Raw genomic sequence first — 18,935 nt, forward strand, 5'->3', positions numbered from 1 at the left:
TTACGGTCCACATCCGCTAGTTTACACGACAAATTATTTTGCGCGGGAAACAAGAATAACGTAGGAAGCGTGCGTATTTAATTTATTGAAAATACGAAATTTAAATTTGCGCCCACTCATAAATGCGTCTTTTAACATCAATAAATAAAGGTAGTTTTGAATTTATCTGGCAAATGTTATAATGCTTTTTCGAAAATGATGTCTGCACGGAAACGATTAGTTTCTGAGCCACATGTTGACAGACAGGATGCCAGGAATCATTATCCGATTCTTAAAAACAAACTACGCTGTCCCTTTCTCGCTTCACCTTTATCAATTGAGAGGAACAGAGACAGCAAACACACCCGCATCCGGCCACAAGACTTAACAAAAAAGTTAACAAAGCTACAAAGGTATAAACGGCAATAATGTTTGAATGAAACTCAATTGTATTTCATGTGTGATAAGGTTGAAAATACAATAATTTGATTTCATAGAATAAGTTATTTTGAATGATCCATTGAGAGGATCTTTTCATTCATATTTTGGACTTCGTTCAGTCGTTCGCAAGTTATTTCATTCGGTTCCCGACATCGATCCGTGGAGGTTGTGTGTTCAGTTTATTATCAATATCTAGTAAATACGCACCGGCGGCGTCATACTTAACTGTACTATATTTTAATTTGATTAGTCCTTATATAAAGCCGGTACTGTTTTAACAAAGTGAAATATTCTTCGTAGTGTGTTTGCAGAGGAATAAGGATATTTTTACGTCTCAAGTGGTGAGTTAAATGTGTTTTAATCTATGTATTTTAATATATAATAATTTTTTTATGTAGGCTTAGTCATACATATAATTTAATCTAATATGTATTCTGTATACATAGATTAGTTTATTTTCAATAGGTCATTTCTTGCCTTAGCTTAATATAATATACTCTTCATTAAACCATAAATGTATTAACGCAGCCAGACTTTCTAAAAAGAAACCTATGCTTTGTATCAAGTATTTTCCCATGTTATCGTTAAATCTTCCCAGGATGTCCTATTGTTTTCTTTTAGACCCAACGAAAGTCATTTCCGTATCTCGGTAGGTAATTGAGACGCTTTTGATAGTGAACTAAATTGCCGTTCGTTTCCCGCCATTATTTTGGTCGATGTTCCCGCGCTCATCTCCGCTTCCGGTCGAGAAAACATTCGCGTGATGTATTTAAAGGAGGACCGGACAGAATGGAATGGTCCAAGAACAAATTATAACGACATGACAATTAAGTCATTAAAATTATAAAGGTATTCTAATATACTTACTGCATTAGTTACTGTAGGAGCACATCTTAAATACCAGTGAAAAAAAAGTTATAGTGATAAGTTTTGCCGAATAATATTTTGTTATATCGCTAACTATAACTTTTTTCTCACAGGGATTTGAGATGAGCTCCGATAGTTTATATTGTAGTGTGTATTGTGTCATGACTTTATTGGTTCTTGAACCAGCCTCCATAGATATTTTGCCGGTCCTCCTGAATAATGACATGTTTTTATTTAAGTACTTACTAAAAACAGATAGAATAGGGAAGTTTCCATGGTTTGAAAATCCGTATTTTAGATACTTGAATTTAATAAAGGACTATGATTATGATTCTACATAATATATGATATGAGTACCAAAATCACTGGAAGCTAAATTAACATAATTGTAGTTAATTGATTCTATGTTGTAACAACTACTTACAAGCACGTACGTACTGAAGTTACACACAGGCTTAGCTTGTTGAAATAGCACAGAAATTTCCAAATAACCGTACATATTATCATACCGGCACATATACACATATACACCTAACATATTTTTTTTCATATAACTATACATATACTTAGGTACAACCACAACAATTATCATTAAATTGAAGCGTTTCTCGACGTGTGTTCATATTAAAATGCAGCATGCACTCAAAGCAGCTACTGTTTAGCGGCAATAAACAAACCAGCCCACTTCCCGCACGCAGTGAGTCAGTGACTCAAGAAAAAAAGGATGCATGTGTAATATCTCCGCCAGCCGCCGTCAAGACAATGTGTTCCTTTTTGGTCGGCGCCGGAAGTGTTAATTTCGATTATGGAACGTCCGTTTGGCGGCAGCACACTTCCGCTCAGCTGCGGGGGGTGGCCAAGATGGCGAGGCCTCTAGTTGTTTAATTAATAAGACTTTGCAAGGGCGGCCCGTGATTCACCAACTGCTTCCTTTTGCCCCTGTAATTGGGGTCAGGGACGAAGGATATTTTGTCTAATTACCTACAATATCGATTCCAATGAAGATTGATAAGAATATCGGATCGGAATGAATCATGAAATATTAATCTGCCCGAGTAGTTTCAAAAGCAAAGTTGATAATTTAATGAATTTGCTGATATTACCTATGACGATAGTCGTTAATGTATCCGGCCGTGATTGCGTGCTGCACTCCCACCTTCGATCGCGCCTCTGCGCCTCCCACATACTCAAGGAAAGGAAGTCATTATGCTGATTTTATAGACCTTAGTCATATCAAATCGCAATGCGATTGAATGAATCACACAGCTCTAGTTATCGGCCGCAATCGGGTTTATTACGTGTGCGATGCTAGTATCTGTATCCTTCGGCTATCAGCTCTCAATAAACCATCCGTATTTAATCCCGTCATTAGTACGGACGCGTGACCCACATCCGGCGCGACTTCCGGTCCGCGCATTCAAACTTGGCGGATGCGATGGCGGCGGATTTAACATAAATGATCGGTTTCCTTTCCGCTAACGTACACGAATGGCGCGCGATTGTCGACGGCGGATGCCGGCTTCCGCGGCTTTTTGCTGCATTATTTGTACAATGATCGAATTAGGGAGGTGTATTGGGGATTGATACTGAAACCGGATAGGTGCACAAAAGCGAGCGCCTCTATTTTCACATTCGGTTTGTAACTGAGCGCACGCGCTTCTAGGTTCATAGATAATAGATAGAGTATATTAGGAAGGTAGGTACTAGGTAATATACACTGGTTACCCTAAATAAAATAACAAGTTACTTACATCCATTGCTCATATCTAAATATGATATCTATAGAAAATATATCAAGACCCTTTCTCAAGTATATCCTTGTATTGTTACAGTGTGATGCTCGCGATGCCGTCCGCTCACTGCCCGCGCGTGCCGCCGCCGCACGCCGCCGCCGGCTCGTGGGACGCCCTGCCCATCGACTTCAAGGCGGAGGATGACCTGCCTGTTGGTGAGTAAGCCTTTCTATTTTATATATTTAGCAAAATAAAACAATTACCTACAGTCTACATCCTCCATAACCAAGCTACACTTTGGGCCAGCAACCACTCAATTACGAATGATATGATTTATCAAATCTGGAGTGTATGGCTTGCGACCTCTGGATACTCCTCCTTCCTTAAGAAACCAACATATCAATAACTGCCAGTGCAATAAGAACCAATCCAGCATACCTCGTTTGCAACCATAATGACTATGTGAATTAAGACTATTTACAGCACATAGTATGTAAAATGTGTATGATTGGGTTAAACAAATAAGTAAACAATAATTTATCTCTTCCAGACCCCCGCTGCTGGTCGCGCGGCGACGTGTCCCGCTGGGCGGAGCGGCGCGGCGCGGCCCCCGAGCGGTTCCCCATGAACGGCAAGGCGCTCTGCCTCATGAGCGAGGACATGTTCCGAGCCAGGGAGCCCCAACGAGCCGCCAAGATGCACCAAGTGAGATATTGTTACATACACACGCAAATACAGTCAAACAAATAGACCTAGGTATACCGTGGTCCGTGGCACCGGAGATTTGTGATGCTCCTTGCAAATATTAACCAGCAACAGCCATAAGTCAGCTAATGACATTGAAGTGTAACATTTTATTAAAAAAAGACCGCATTTCCTTATTTATTAAAAACACACAAAAAAAAACACGCACTCACGCCTTGTACTAATATGTACTCCCTTGCGGGGTAGGCAGAGGTGCATTGCTGCACCCAATTTTCGCCAGAGTGTTATGTTAGTCCCAATGTAATAGGGGGCGGGCCTATTGCCATTTTACGGGCACATCCAAGACCCGAGAACAAATATCTGTGTTTAAACAAATATCTGCCCCAGCCGGGAATCGAACCCGGGACTATCGGCTCAGTAGTCAGGGTCACTTACCACTACGCCATTCGGTCGTCGTCTTATTTATTATTCAATATTAATATGTTTATTCATTAATTGCAGGACTTCAGACGGCGGCTGGCGCGGGCGATGGCTCTCCAAGATCTGGTGGAGAAGCTGCAGCGTGCCGCCGGCAAATAAAGCTGTCTGGAGCTCACACGAGTTGTAGACTGTGGCGCCTCAACACTAATATGAGAAGATTGTGTACAGGTGACAGGTGAAAACATCTCCGTTTGCGTATATTATGGAAATATACACTACAAGTTACTGGTTACAATCTTACAATGACTACCGGTATTGTCTAATAGAAGATCCAACCAAGAACAACACACATATACCTAACTCCTAAAAAATATGAAACTTGATGTGATTTTTTTTTTAAATAATTAAAAGTACATACTTACTTAAGTTTAAAATTAAAACTTATATACAAGAACAACAAAATTATAACCGAAGCTAGCAAATTTTATCTGTAATTAGGTATTCTCTCATTCTTAATTTTTTATACCTACATAGAAAAAGTCACATCAAGATTTAAATAAATTAATTTATACACAATATGGAGTAAGTAGGTATACACTATAAGTATACTTACCTAAAATAGCTGCACTTACATGAAAATAATTATTTTCACAATAACATTATTTCATTATGACTATGTTGCATTTTGTACGTACTTACACATAACTTTGACTTAACAAAATGAGTAGAGCCATATTACCCGCATCTCCCCTGAATCATTTTGACATTTCGATTCAAAATGGCGGATACCGGAAGTGGATGTGTTTATAAATACATTTTGTTCCTTTTCTTTGCAGCATTACCTTTTAGTTTAAGTTAATTCGTATTGTTTGTATATTATGATTTTAAGTTTTTGTACAAAACTAATTTCAATGTAATTAATAAGTGACTAATTGTAGGTATAAAACCAACAAAGTTAATTATTGATTTCGTACAGTATTAGAAATACCAAGTTTAGATTTTAAGTGCTATTATTATCATCAGTTTCTTATTATATTAAGATTTCTGTGTAAAAATCTAATTGTATCACGGATAGGCACACTTTATGATTGATTTATTGAAAGTTAACCATCCATTAAATACTTAATCATTATGTAGCTGTTTGCAAGAAAGCGAGTATATACTTTATTAGCATGAATTATGTTAATCTTTGGTTAACTTTTATTGACTTCTCGTAAATTAAGACTAACTATAAGAATGAGGCATCTAATTTGTATTAGTTATCTAGTCAACAATAATAAATAAGAATTTTTAAAAGATAAAACATAGTTTTTTTATTCTCAACTCTTTTAATCTCTAAATTTATAATAACCTATACTAAATACCTAATTAGTTAACAAACAGACAATAAAATAACTTAGCTCTATATTCTTATTTACAAACTCCTTCAAGTATTATAATAAAAAGGTAAGCGTTCATCTATCGGATTGTACGCAACGGACGCATCATTCAGTATTCTTTATACAGAAATTCCTACAAGTGCATCCACTTCATCGGCTAGTATCTCCATACATATAGGAATTTGAATTTAAAACCTCTAGTGCAAACTTTATGTCACTTGTGTTTTGTTTTGACCGATCATGTATGCCAGGTGCGTGTTGTGACATTTATTGACTACGAGAATGAAAGTTTTAGCATCCTCCCATACAAAGTTTCACCTCTGGCGGAGACTATCATGAAACTTTTGACTAAAATGTTAAAGTAGTTAAAAGTTTCACGATAGTCTCCGCTAGAGGCGCCACTTTGTGAGGAAACTATCTCAAAGTCTTTCTCGTGTCGTTACATTATAAACTATATCCCATTCCACGGGGAAAGACATCTGATGCAAACCAAAACTACCCTTATTCGAATGTAATACGGGTTCTGTCAGATGTCTTTCCCCGTGGAATGGAATATATATATAGTCTCCATTATCGTAGTTTATTTTCCCTATGGTCTCGACTACTTGAGGTCCTTGTCGTAGAGGTTGTTGTAGTGCATGCTGGCGCGCAGCATGTCGTCGTCCGACATGTGCAGCGTGAGCGGCGGCAGCATGGCGCCCGCCACCGACCTGGGGATGGGAACAGAATTGTTAAATGAAAGCGTATAGTGATAGAAATAAAGTAAATACATGCCTTTATGAGCTTAGGTGGCTTAATAGCTCGTGGGTATTTCCCGCATAATCGACCACCTTAGTTAGAGCCTATACCGAGTTGCAGAAAGGAAATTTAAGCGAATCTATGTCTGTCTCTTTCTGTCCGTAGCAATATATTTAACGATGACATTTTGCAACTCTGTTCAAATACGGAGAAATAGCTCATCACAATAGCTAGATAGATGTCCAGTAGTATGTGTGCACAGTGTGCCACCCACCTGCCCTCAGCGTTGAGGAAGTTGAAGGTGCTAGCGGCGTGCTCGATCGGCAGGATCTCGATGTTGAGCCCGGCCGCGCGCCCGCTCTTGAACACGGAGGAGATCACTGTGCGGTCGTTTGTCTCTAGGCCCAGGATCTGCGGGGGGAAGAAGGAAATGAAGATTTAAAAGTTGGGCTTGTAGTTCTTCTAATAATTAACTGGGAAAAAACCATGTAATAAAAATAAGACACGCAATACTGCTTGGGCCCTTTAAATACATCACTAATTTAATTGCATTAGAACCAACATAGTATAATATGTGTCTTTCTATTGTACTTTACACCTAAAAATCAGCATACCTTCTTTCACAAAGTGTCTTTATAGTGTGATAAAAAGCTAGGGCACTCACCAGCAAGTCAATCTTGGGCTCGAGGATCTTGAAAAACCGTAGTGACTCTGGGGTGATGTCTGTCGCCTTGTCCACCTGCCACGAGAACACCGTCCTGCGGGCAACATCATCACATGGATATAAGGGTGTCTTGTGATAGTTATATGACTGCATATTATTTTTGTGTTTCCATTTGATAAGTACCTACATTATGAAAACTAAGAGCTGTGAAGATGCCTTGACTAGTACAGTAGGAACTACTACAAACAAACAGACCTAGCCTGCATCTGAGATTTCTCAAACACAACTTAAACAAGTCATATTATTATTATGGACATTATGGTTCTGCTTACCTTGGAAATATAGCCATGGGTCCCAGCACAGTAACGCCATTATTTAATCTGAAGCCATACTGAAAATAATTTGATATTTCGGTTAATGCAAATTCACTCACACAACACACACATTCTAATAAACAATAGGATTGTATAACAAACACTCATATTCCCTTGGGTCCTTGTTCCTTATTAATGTGACTATCATAATTTATACAAGCTTTCTAAACAGACAGAGAATGATAGCCTATAATAATAATAGAGTTGTGTTTTGTTAATAGTTCGAAGAAGAGATACTGACGGTGGCGTAGGTGTCGATCATGAGCCCGAGCTCCGTCTCCTGGTTGATGACGCGCACCGTGGTCTTGCCCTCACCCTGGTATGCATTCTTGCAGCGGACACCACTGGAAATTATATTTGAGATAAATATCCTTCGTAAGTTACACTTCTTCCTGTTTCGTTTTTTTTTCGTTTAGCCATTCATGTTAATAGGTTTTTAACAGAGAGTATTTAACCGGGTAAATATGAATAGAGAAGACCGGAAGACCAATCAAATACTAACCTCAAAAGTGGAGTCCTACTTATTTTTCCCAAGTTAACTTGTCGCAGTGCGTTTGCAAGCATTTTCATAGCTGAAGAGTGTCAACTAAAGACTCGTTTAAATTTAAAATGTCTGCTCTTAGGACGAGCTTTTATTTTTCTAAAATGAAAAATAAATACGCCGAAAACAAAAACAGCTGATCGGTACGTGACACTGACAGTAACAGGTGACAGGGAACTGACAGGTGACCAGGAACCAGGAGCCCGTTCATTCATATCCACAATATTTTTTTATCGAACAGTAACGATATTGTGTTGTAATAGTATTAATATTATTACAGTTATTATAAAAAAAAAATTTATTCCCGGTACTTTATTACCCATAAGGTAATAGGTATAATCGCTGGGATCTATGCGATCTTTAGTTTAAGATATTTTATCTTCTCTCAGAATAATAATTTGTTCAGGCTATCATGATGACGTTTATATGATAATGGAACGGTCCCTTCGGTTTGTTTTGATTTTTTGACATTTGACATTCCGTTTGCAGCAATGCAGATGCGCGAACCGCGCGAAGCAACATTTTAAACTTTTGAAGACCTTAACCCCATTGATTTTTGCTCAAACTAGCTTTACATTATTCATAATACCTCCACCTCACGCTATTTTAAACCAGTCCTCTTTCGCGATCGTTTCGTAACCCTTGTATCTGGTTGTTCCCCTCCAAAATAATATTCATCCACGGTGTCAGTTCCGGAAGTGATTTAACCAGGAAATGTTGCGGAAATGTTTTTAAACTCCGTGTCTTCCGACTCGTTGATAGCAGCAGTGCCTCACAGACGCACCTCGCACCACCGCGCACCCCGCGCCCGCCCCCGCGGCGCCTACCACCTCAACATGTGGCAGGAGCTGCGGCGCCGCTGGCTGGTCGGCGGCATCATGGCGGCCGTGCTCGTGGCCGTCGTGGCGCCGGACTTGGGCGCTCCCGGAGGCAACTACCGCATGCTCACTCTTAGCTCATCCTAGATCGCATTGCACCCATCCGGCCATGTAATTATTACTTATTTTATATATTTTACTTACTATTTACTTAGAGTTTAGATCTGGAGGGTTACACCAGTGATGAGGGGCATCTTATGTGCATGAGTCAAGCAGATCATGACATGTGTTAAATTGAGAGTGCAAGCAAGAAGAAGGATTTTCCACACTCGCCTGTTTTACCTAGGGCGTGCAAAACCAGAAGGTTTTTCACCGGTTTTGATATTACTTAAATATTTTTTGTCAAACAGTACTAATTAAACAAGGAACCCATATTTTTAGATCGAGATATCCACAAAACATACGAATAAAACATTTTTTATGATATACTTACCTATTTTTAATCAACCATATGACAAATTAATAATTTAGTGAACAGGAAAAAAAGTTAAATAAGAATTATCATAGTACTTACTGTTATCACATCTAAAAAAAGTGTGTGGCACCTTAATGGTGTTTTTATATCGTTCTGTTATCATCAATAATTGTATATTTTAAACATACAGGCAGATTTTGAAAAAAAAACATTTATCGTCTGATTCTTACGACCACTCTATAGTAGCAGTAAGATGATGAATGTTTTTTTGATGTATTACAGATTTGTTCATATCAACGCAACGAAAGAAAGCCTAACTTATTGATGGACACGACTGCATTTGATTTGATTTCCTCAACACTTCATGAAAAAAGTCCATAACGTCGAATGCAGTCCCCGCACTTGGCCTAATTATATTTTCAACAACGGTCAATGCAGTCCTGTTTTACCTAGAGTTTGTATGAAGACCACCTTGTTGTGCTTTATTGGGCCAGATTTCAACGTTATAATTATGTGCACCCAGAGTACCTTTTTTTCACACAGCAATAAGTTTTCATATAGCAAAAAATGTGAACTCACACGCACACATCGGTCACTGACGTCGTGTTTGCTTTACGGCGCCTAGGCAGAGTGCCGGCATGTGCACCAGAAAATCGTCACTCAATTTCCATACAATATTTTAGTGTTTTTTTATGAGTTTCACCATTAATCTAGTGTCCATCAGTGTGCCAACCGATATACAAATTCTTTTATTTTTAGAGTTTATGGGTTCAACTTCTAATGTATGTAAAAAAGTATATAAAAATACGATCAAAATCGGTGAAAACCCGGTTGTCGGTTTCCGGTTTTGAACTCTCAAAACCGGTTATGAAAAACCGTGATATATTGTCCGGTTAACCGGTTTTCCGGTTAACCGGTTAACCGGTTTTGCACGCCCTAGTTTTACCCTCATCCACGGGTACAAGGCCCTTTTTATAGGAATTGTGAGGCAACGCCAGTGATAATACTTGATTTTCTATAATCATCAGGACAGTTTGAAAGTTGGTGGTGGTGGACGATGATAATTTATACATTGGACGGCTGCATTGACTCATCATCATAATATTTAGAGTAATAAACTGCATAGTGCGTAAAAAATATGCTATACACATTTGTGCATGCACAGAAATATTATTAATATTTGACAATGTTTTAAAAATGATAGTAGGTAGTTATTATTTGCTAGGCTAGTTTTTTTTTCAGTAAGAACTTGAAAGCTAAGCTAAAATTCAACTCAGCTTAATTTATTAACTTAGACCTGTTGGTAAATATTTTGTGGACAGATTTGCAACTGGCTTACTTTTAAATTAATAGTGTTCTGATTATTAGATTTTAAATTTGAAGGCTTCTAGGAAACTTAATTTCAATAATTTTAAATTAGGTACCTAATATTTGAAGACTTTTTGACCTCATAGTCAAAAGGACAGTTTTGTTAACCATTCCTCACTGAACTTAAACATAATTTAGGTACAAACTTACCATATTTTACATATTTCTGAAATTATCACTGTAATTTAATAATTTATAACTTCTTGGCAGACAGCATGTCTTTATCAAATTCAAATTCATGTATTGCAATTTTCTTTTCCATATCACAATGCAAATACTGCAGCAGAATTTAATGATTGTTACCTACCTACTCTAATTGCAATTTTTAACACATAGTATATAACATTCTAAGATCACATCCTAACTAATATTATAAATGCGAAAGTAACTGTGTCTGTCTGTCTGTCTGTCTGTCTGTCTGTCTGTCTGTCTGTCTGTTACTCTTTCACGCCAAAACTACTGAACGGATTTGAATGAAATTTGGTATACATATGGTCTAGACCCTGGGAAAGAACATAGGCTACTTTTTATTCCGGAATTCCCACGGGAAAACTTTTTAAGGCGAAGCGGAGCGCGCGGGAACAGCTAGTTTTAAATAAATCACTAAAGATAATCTACAATTTTACGTGTTAATCATTAATAAGCCATCATAGGTTTTTAATAAACATTATCTAAGAGAGTGGAATTTATTACACTGTTACAGTGATCAAAACTTACAGAATAACATTTACTTGTCTGAGAGAATAACTCAAGTGTTACCCTCAACATACAATAAAAGTACTATTAGTTACTATACTTACTACTTACACCCTTACCTATTAGCTAACATAACAACAAACAACCTCTAGTAGACATCACCACACTCCTCCCGCAGGTCCTCTCCGCATGGACATCATCACCCCACTCGCCCGTTCCCTCGTGTACTTCCTGGCGGGGGCGCGCGGGGCGCGGTGCGGGCGGCGGGAGGCGCGGGCGGCGGGCGCGGCGCTGCTGCAGGCGCGGGTCGCGGCGCCGCTGCTCGCCGTGCTACTGGCGGCCAGTGACGTGGCGGATGTGAGGGTTGCTAGCGGGTCAGTGGTGCATCTACCTATCCTGTTACTACCACTTAACATTAGTAATTAACAATCCTTATGCAGCATCGCTCCTTTGACAAATCTGACGTAACTTATATACAGGTTGTTGCAAAAAGGGTATACTAAGTGGAAACACTTGACTTTTTACTATAGAGCATGTTTTATTTTCGCGAATTTTGAAATTTTGATTTTATTTTAACGCTAACGTAACATCCAGCACATGTAACAACTTGCAACATCCTGTAGATCTGACAAAGATTTGGCAGACGAGCGACTTAGCTTATGGATGTAATCGTTCACTGCTGAACATAGGCTACGTTTTTACAGGCTAGACTTTTTTCTAGCCCGTAGACCTACCTAAGCTCGTTGGTCCAGCAGACTGGAGGGCGTCCCAATCTATGCTTGCCTGCTACATTATGGTTGATGGTTAATTACTAAGGCTCGGTCGTGGTTTTTGTGTACTAGAGTTGAAAATCTTCGTGTTTGTCACACTGGTGACCCCGACATGATACCCTCTTCCTCTTTAGCCTGGTGACGCTGTCGCTAGGCGGCGGGTGCGCGTGGCTGGCGCTGGCGCTGTGCCCGCGCGCGGCGGCGCCGGTGGCGGCCGAGCACGTGGCCACCGCACTCACCGCGCCCATCGCCGTGGGGGTGCTGGTGAGTCCTTCTTTCATATGTGAATTTTAAAGATTTTAGGAATTGGTGTTAAATGTGCGGTTTGATGTTTGTGCCCCGTGGCCAGTCGCTATTAAAATTTGAACAGCTCAACCTCCTATGACTGCAGCCGCTTATGCCTAAGGGCTCTATATTCTGTGAGTGTCAGAGACCTTAACGGCATAGTATTAGACTGAAAGAGGCCTAGAAATTGGTGATGAATAGTAAATGTACCTAAATTTAAATAAGTACTTATAGCATTATTTATCTACCAAACATTTTACATTCATCATCTAGCGTGTTAACGGTAGTTTTCTATTTCTCCAACAGTGTGGGCACTTCTCCCTTCCCCCGCTGGGGGGCGTGGCGTCCGCTGTCTTCTCCTCCGCCACCCCCTTCCTCATCGGCGTCCTCTACCGGAGGGTCTCCACACGATACCACAATAACTCTAAAAATAATGAGCATGCGTTCAACTCCATCCAAGACTGTGATACTTGCGATACGACTAGTGATAGCAGAGATGCAAACTGCACCAACACTGCCATTGTATTTAAAAAAATAAACGAAACAATCAACAGCAACAATCTTGACGACACAGACGGTTATGCCCTTATCAATATGGATACTACCGCTTTTAATGCAACAAACACTGCCAACCACAAGACCAGCAACACTTATAGAAACGTAGCTAGCTTTAGAGATAACCACACATACAGCAACGCAATATCTGGTGATAATCCGACCAGTGACACTTCAGCTATCACCAATTCCCACAATGCTGCCAAGAGCGGCAACGCTACGACCGCTCGCGCAGGCAGTAAGAACGGCAACGCAGCCACGACTGCTGGCAGTAAGAGCGGCAACGCGGCCCGCTGCTCGCAGTGGCTGATGCTGCTGCTGCTGTATGCTCAATGCTGTGAGCTGTTGCGGGAAACTCCTGGAGAGCTGCATGTGGCGGACGTGCTGGGGGCCTTCATGCTGGGTGAGGAATCTGTTCTTTGTAACTAGTTCAGTGCCTGTGACCTAGGTCTTCTTCTTTTTCTAGTGCCTCTCCACTACTGGAGGTTGGCACGAGCTAGGCCACTCGAACGGAATCTTTGTGCATATACCTCTCAAGGTCTAGGACTGCCTTCCTAAAGCTTGAAGCATTTCCCACCACGCTCACATCTAGTTAATGTGCTAGATCTAAATTAGTAGGTTTCCTTACAATGTTTTCCTTCACCGTGAGCGATTGTGCATAAATTCGAAACAACTCAATGGTACTCTCTGCACATTCCAGTGGTGAGCGCTATCGCTGTCATTGACCAGCAAGCTTATAAGTGCATTATTGTGTCGCCAACCGATAAAACAACCATGGAACGGCTTTGAGCTGGTCACACTTGTCTAGTATCTGCCAACGTCTAACTAAATCATTGACGTTGGCAGATGTTGGACGTTGAAGTGTTCCATAGTGGACCACTTCAAAAGTAGCAAAGGGTGTAAATGACATAATTATTACTATGCTCTAAATGAATCTAACTTCCATTCCGTCCATTCCAGTGGTATCATGGCTGGCGCTGTGCTACGCCAGTGCCTACGTGTTGTCGCGTCACGCGCGTGACTCGCGCCGCCTCGTGCTGGCCTGCTCGCTCACCAAGATGGCGGATGATGGTAAGGACTGAATTTACTTATTACTGTGTTATATGGGAGGGCTTTAGAAGCTGTCACCAGCCTAATCGCGGAAATGGAAGTTGAAGAAAAGTGAATTTTATTTTTGTCTATTAATCAATATTGATCAGTTATTCAGCATGCGTATAGGTAATCGGCCTATTACTATTTCAGCTTGTAGATCTTTCTTTCTTTTTCCGATTTTAAGATACCTACGAGTACTTTTTTAGTTGAGCCTATGTCCAGCAGTAGCCGATTATGAGCTGATTATGATATCAGTACGGGCGACGTATCAACTGCAGCCTGGAGCAGCCAGCACCTGACCCAATACAGCTATCCAATCCTTTCATCACGATGATAAACCCTGGAGTAGAGTAGAAGTGTTTCTTGGCCAGTTTTTTTTTATGGAGGGCTGATGATGACGCCAACTCTTTCCAGGTTGGGTGGTGGGGTCGGCGTGCGCGGCGCTGGGCCTGTGACGGCTGCCGGCCGCGCTGCTCGCGCCGCTGCAGGCCGCCGCGCTCGTCGCCGCCATACACCCTGGAGATGAGGATGATGATGAGGAGGAGGAGGAGGAGGTGTTGCTGCGTTGAGTGAGCGGTTGGAGGATAGTGCAGTACTTTGTAGTTTGGAAATGCGAAAAAGTGTACGTGGAAATCGAAAGCAGTTCAGTTATGGTATCTGTATGCTCTACTGCTGCCGCTACACGGGTTCGTTTGTCGAGATTCGCCATAAATACAGTACTTTGATTGGTGGAACTTAGAACACGCACTAAACGAGTTTATTGACGTCGATAACGAACCCATGTAGCCGTCTCTTTCATATGAGGGAGACCTAATGGCCAATAATATTTTCAATAGGACTTAAAATGTTTGCTTTGTCGCTCAACTCGAACATTACTGATCAACAATCTAAATAGAATTGTGATAATAATGGAAATGTAACTAAGAAGTGTCCAGAAAGAATGAGAAGACTCAATGAATGTGCCTGAAGATATGAATTATCATGACCAAGAGATGTAACGAGGCCTTTAGATCAACTAGTTTCTAGATATCGAAGTAGTACTTACTTAGGTGGGATTAGTGATCCCATGAACTAATGTTGTTATAATGTGTTCTGTTCCAGTCGGAACTAACTAAGGATTCAGTATCGATTTAGGTAGGTAGATCATCTCAATTAATATTTTTCCTTACATAGTCAAAATTTAGATAAAAAAAAAATTTACTTACTTAATTAAATTTTAATACCTAGTGTTGAATGAATAATTTGTGAGTAACAACTAATTTTAATAGATTGTAGTTACGATAGGTAGGTACTTAGATAAATTTGAAACAATTAGGATATGCATAGAGTGGCCTTAGTGTTCATATTATGTACCTAGTTAGAAATTGACATTTTAGCTCCTAAATTGTAATTAGGTAGTACCATTAACCACATTTTGTCTTCTACTAACTAACAATGCATAAGTTTCAAATAAATATTTTTAATTAATACCTAAATTGTTTTTATTTCTTTCTTTGATATAGGTAAATAGGATAGGGCTTAGGGGTATAAAAACAATGAAATCGTTGGAAAAACAATATAATTATTCAAAAAAATATCACATGTAATATTAAGATTCTAACAAAATAAAATAGCTAAAACTAAGATATTTTCACTAGGACTCACTATTTCACTTAACATAGATTATTAACTTAATTAATCATTAGACATCTGTCATATTCGATAACGATAAACCCTACTATGTCTAAATCATCTTCGTTTGTATCCACCTACACTTTAAAAACATAGAATTGGTTTTGTATTGTATCAGTGACGTTTAAAGTAGTAAAACATGCATACAGACAAATTGAGAATCTTCTTTTTTTTGTCGGTTAAAAACTGAAGACTGATACCATTGAATGCTGTGAAAATTACGCATCTCACATTAATGCAAGCGGATACCTATTTACTTTTAGGTACTTACGATTAATGAACAGTTTTTTTAAATTTAATTCACCGATTAAATACAACGTATGAATGTATCCAGTTTAGTAATTGTCTACATACATCTACTTCGTTAACAACAATACGACTTAAGATAATTATTATGATACTTTTATACTAATGGCATGTTTTAGCGTGCATTCATTTTAGAATACTTAATTGCACAAAATAAATAGCACTTAATCTAAATACCAACTATCTATTTTTTCTAACGTAATACTATCAATATCAATGTAAGATACCTAAGGTACCTTTAGGACGGATATTACCTATTGTTAAATTCGTTTTTCACGACCTAGACCTATGTCATTAGGTATCATTAAGTAATTTTGTGTCCTAAAATAACAAAGGAACTTTTAAAATGTAAAATTATAAAATAACTTTATTACTTTAACTAAAAAAACTTTTTAAATTCGAGGGTTCCTCTAAAGCTGAATGTTCAGAGAGCAATACATGACTTTGGTTGATTGACACTAAACATTTTTTCTACATAACTACGGACTAACAATTGCCAATGAAGAAAATTTCAAAGCATACATTTAGAAATGCCATGCTGCGTAAATAACCAAATAATTCCACATCAGTTAAATGTACATTAGATCCTAAACAGCTCTCCAGCAGCTAAACAGTCTAACATTGGTCTAAGGCAGCCCACGCCGGCTGCTCACGGCAGCGCGCCCTGCTGCTCCAGCAGCTGCGCGTAGAGTCCACCACGTGCCGCCAGCTCCGCGTGCGAGCCCTGCTCCGCCACCACGCCTGCGGGGAACACACCGTTAGGAAAGAAAGAAAGTTGAAATGATACGTACGGCTACCGCGCCACCATTGGTGATGTGTAAAACATCGGTCAGATTTGCCAGTTAAGCGAGCTGGTGGCTATATTAAAAGTCATAAATAAGTAATCAATATGATTATGAGGTATAAAAATTCTATACAGCACATGCTGAGTCAGAGGCAATTTCCTGGCAAAATCATACTTATTTCAATAACCTTATAATTTTATACTATAACTGAATTGATACTGTTATGTAGGTATTCGTACTGTGTATTTTGTGAGAAAATAAAGGATGTAGGTATAGCTATGTCTAATGATGAAGAAGTAGAAATACCTTTGTCAATGACACAGATGGTGTCGGCATGCCTCACGGTAGCCAGTCTGTGCGCGATCATGATTGTAGTTCTGCCCTTAGACGCCGCTTCTAGCGCTTCTTGTACTATCTGCAAACGTGATACAATAACATACGTAAGTACAAGAACAAGGAAGTTACTTATAAAAAATCGTTTTAAAACCAAATAAAAAGGATGTTTGATTAAATTTAAGGATGAAATAGAAGGAGGACAGGACTGTTAATATTAACCTTTTCACTGCCAGCATCTAACGCCGAGGTTGCCTCATCCAGTAGCAATATCTTGGGGTTCCTGACGAGAGCTCGTGCGATGGCGATGCGCTGCTTCTGTCCGCCTGACAGTTGAGCCCCTCCGCCGCCGAGGTTTGTGTCGTAACCCTGTGCACATAATTGCATTTATAATATGTTCGAATAACTTAAATGATAATTGGATCTGGACCGCTGACTTTACCAAATAGTAGTAAATTTTATAGACCCAGATTGATCTTATTTACGAGAAATATGAATAATAAGTAGTGAAAAGTACACCCACTTTGTCATACTATAATCAATAAATGATGTGCTCCCACTATTAAATGAAATATAATAATACCTCGAGGTGATGGCAACCATTGTGTATTTAGACGATATCATTATCAATTCCTTCAATAAACACCACTCACCATAGGCAAAGACGAGATGAAGCTGTGCACATTGGCCTGTCTAGCCGCCTCCAGGATCTCCTCCATGGGGATGATGCGCGAGTTGTCTCCGTAGGCGATGTTGTCGCGCACGGAGCGGTCGAACAGCACGGGCTCCTGCTGCACCAGCCCCAGCTGCTTGCGCAGGCGCCGCAGCGACAGCTGACGCTTGATGTCCTTGCGGTCTAGCTCCTATGGAAATGTAAGGTTGTAATTAGAATCAGTTTCCTACAAAAACAAACATTCTCCAAAAAAAACATGACAAACATGACAAAACGGACAAAACATTCTAAATCATCTTTTTATAGTCTAACTGTTGTCCGCAAGCTTCGCTTTGATTTTTTTCCCGTGGGAATTCTGGGATAGAATAGTGTATGTGTTATTTCAGGATGTCAGCTTTTTACGTACCAAGTTTCATCAAAATTTGTGTAGTTAGCCGTTTTTCGTAAAAAGATTAAACATACATCCAATGATTTCAAAAGGAAGGATACGCCCGTCAGAACGTTTTGTCAAAAGAAAATGGCACCCGCGCGCTGGCCCTAATTTCATACAAATTATGACAGATTTATGAGGTTTTAGGGCCAACGCGAGGGTGTCATTTTCTAGAGCGGTTGGGCCTGTGCTTACGCTAGTAATATATAAGTCAATGCATCCATCCCTTATACATACATATGATGACACTTTCATACATAATGTAAGACTTTCACGTCTATAAATCCTATTCTTTATTGACTACAACAATTTTTTTAAACCATAACTCACCACACTGCCCTCATTCGGGTCGTAGGTGCGCATGAGCAGCTGCATGAGCGTGGACTTGCCGCAGCCGCTGGCGCCCACCAGCGCCACGGTGCGGCCGGCGGGCACCTGCAGGGAGAGCCCGCGCAGCACCGGCACCAGCGGCCGCGTCGGGTAGCGGAACGAGACAGACTTGTACTCGATTGTGCCTTGCGCTGACTGGAATGAAGAAAAAGAGTTATTGATGGTAATCAATATTATGAATCGTATAGTTATTTTATGTCGACTTCTTAGTCGATTCAGTACTCAAACTTCACAAACAAAATGGCGGCTTACCCAGCTGGGATCATCTTCAACGGAATCCTCAGTGACGATGGCGGGCGTGCGGTTCATGATCTGTATAATACGGGCCCCGGAGCGCCGCGCCGCCGCGAAGTTAGGGGCGAACGAGAGCGCCTCCGCCAGCATCCACGCGCCGTAGATCAGCGCTTCGGATACTCTGTGGGGGGAGGCAGGGCGTTATAAGGTAAT

The 18,935-nt window shown here is 40.0% G+C and overlaps 4 protein-coding genes across 5 annotated transcripts in view; 2 read left to right on the forward strand and 2 right to left on the reverse strand.

Moving 5' to 3' along the window:
- The first annotated feature begins 554 nt into the window (after positions 1–554).
- LOC105391040 lies at positions 555–5,448 on the forward strand. Of its 2 annotated transcripts, none has more exons than XM_048632075.1 (4): positions 555–761; positions 3,120–3,235; positions 3,571–3,725; positions 4,227–5,448. In XM_048632075.1, the coding sequence occupies exons 2-4, from the start codon at positions 3,124–3,126 to the stop codon at positions 4,302–4,304; spliced, it is 345 nt and encodes a 114-aa protein (XP_048488032.1). In that variant the 5' UTR covers positions 555–761; positions 3,120–3,123; the 3' UTR covers positions 4,305–5,448. The 2 variants fall into 2 exon arrangements, with proteins under 2 accessions (XP_048488032.1, XP_048488034.1); XM_048632077.1 differs by lacking the exon at positions 555–761 and adding an exon at positions 1,890–2,922.
- On the reverse strand, positions 5,108–8,007 carry LOC105391039 (NADH dehydrogenase [ubiquinone] 1 alpha subcomplex assembly factor 3). The gene is made up of 6 exons (XM_011562445.3): positions 7,803–8,007; positions 7,542–7,644; positions 7,259–7,317; positions 6,927–7,020; positions 6,537–6,673; positions 5,108–6,234 (listed from the first exon to the last, which is right to left on the reverse strand). Exons 1-6 carry the CDS (start codon positions 7,868–7,870, stop codon positions 6,126–6,128), a joined length of 570 nt encoding a protein of 189 aa, XP_011560747.3. The 5' UTR covers positions 7,871–8,007; the 3' UTR covers positions 5,108–6,125.
- A 688-nt stretch (positions 8,008–8,695) lies between these two features.
- LOC119694662 lies at positions 8,696–15,369 on the forward strand. The gene is made up of 6 exons (XM_048632095.1): positions 8,696–8,830; positions 11,377–11,572; positions 12,103–12,232; positions 12,560–13,211; positions 13,769–13,879; positions 14,315–15,369. Exons 2-6 carry the CDS (start codon positions 11,388–11,390, stop codon positions 14,353–14,355), a joined length of 1,119 nt encoding a protein of 372 aa, XP_048488052.1. The 5' UTR covers positions 8,696–8,830; positions 11,377–11,387; the 3' UTR covers positions 14,356–15,369.
- Positions 15,370–15,441: 72 nt separating this feature from the next.
- LOC105391050 (multidrug resistance protein homolog 49) overlaps positions 15,442–18,935 on the reverse strand; it is a 53,304-nt gene continuing 49,810 nt past the window's right edge. The window contains exons 23-28 of the mRNA XM_038121443.2: positions 18,741–18,903; positions 18,429–18,623; positions 17,649–17,858; positions 17,218–17,364; positions 16,969–17,077; positions 15,442–16,618 (exon numbers count right to left, since the gene is read on the reverse strand). Coding sequence (XP_037977371.2) covers positions 16,527–16,618; positions 16,969–17,077; positions 17,218–17,364; positions 17,649–17,858; positions 18,429–18,623; positions 18,741–18,903 — 916 coding nt within the window. The 3' untranslated portion in view covers positions 15,442–16,526. The remainder of the gene's footprint in view (positions 16,619–16,968; positions 17,078–17,217; positions 17,365–17,648; positions 17,859–18,428; positions 18,624–18,740; positions 18,904–18,935) is intronic.

The sequence above is a fragment of the Plutella xylostella genome, chromosome 30, assembly GCF_932276165.1.
Source record: "Plutella xylostella chromosome 30, ilPluXylo3.1, whole genome shotgun sequence".
NCBI lineage: Eukaryota > Metazoa > Arthropoda > Insecta > Lepidoptera > Plutellidae > Plutella > Plutella xylostella.

What these genes read in the sequence shown, in the direction of transcription:
- LOC105391040 (XM_048632075.1), top strand. Translation starts at nt 3,124, where the DNA reads ATGCTCGCGATGCCGTCCGCTCACTGCCCGCGCGTGCCGCCGCCGCAC. An exon ending in GGAGGATGACCTGCCTGTTG is followed by an intron (nt 3,236 to 3,570) that starts GTGAGTAAGCCT and finishes TATCTCTTCCAG; the next exon opens with ACCCCCGCTGCTGGTCGCGC. An exon ending in GAGCCGCCAAGATGCACCAA is followed by an intron (nt 3,726 to 4,226) that starts GTGAGATATTGT and finishes CATTAATTGCAG; the next exon opens with GACTTCAGACGGCGGCTGGC.
- LOC105391039 (XM_011562445.3), bottom strand. Translation starts at nt 7,870, where the DNA reads ATGAAAATGCTTGCAAACGCACTGCGACAAGTTAACTTGGGAAAAATA. An exon ending in AGTAGGACTCCACTTTTGAG is followed by an intron (nt 7,645 to 7,802) that starts GTTAGTATTTGA and finishes TATAATTTCCAG; the next exon opens with TGGTGTCCGCTGCAAGAATG. An exon ending in TTCCTCAACGCTGAGGGCAG is followed by an intron (nt 6,235 to 6,536) that starts GTGGGTGGCACA and finishes TCCCATCCCCAG; the next exon opens with GTCGGTGGCGGGCGCCATGC.
- LOC119694662 (XM_048632095.1), top strand. Translation starts at nt 11,388, where the DNA reads ATGGACATCATCACCCCACTCGCCCGTTCCCTCGTGTACTTCCTGGCG. An exon ending in GATGTGAGGGTTGCTAGCGG is followed by an intron (nt 11,573 to 12,102) that starts GTCAGTGGTGCA and finishes CTTCCTCTTTAG; the next exon opens with CCTGGTGACGCTGTCGCTAG. An exon ending in CCATCGCCGTGGGGGTGCTG is followed by an intron (nt 12,233 to 12,559) that starts GTGAGTCCTTCT and finishes TTTCTCCAACAG; the next exon opens with TGTGGGCACTTCTCCCTTCC.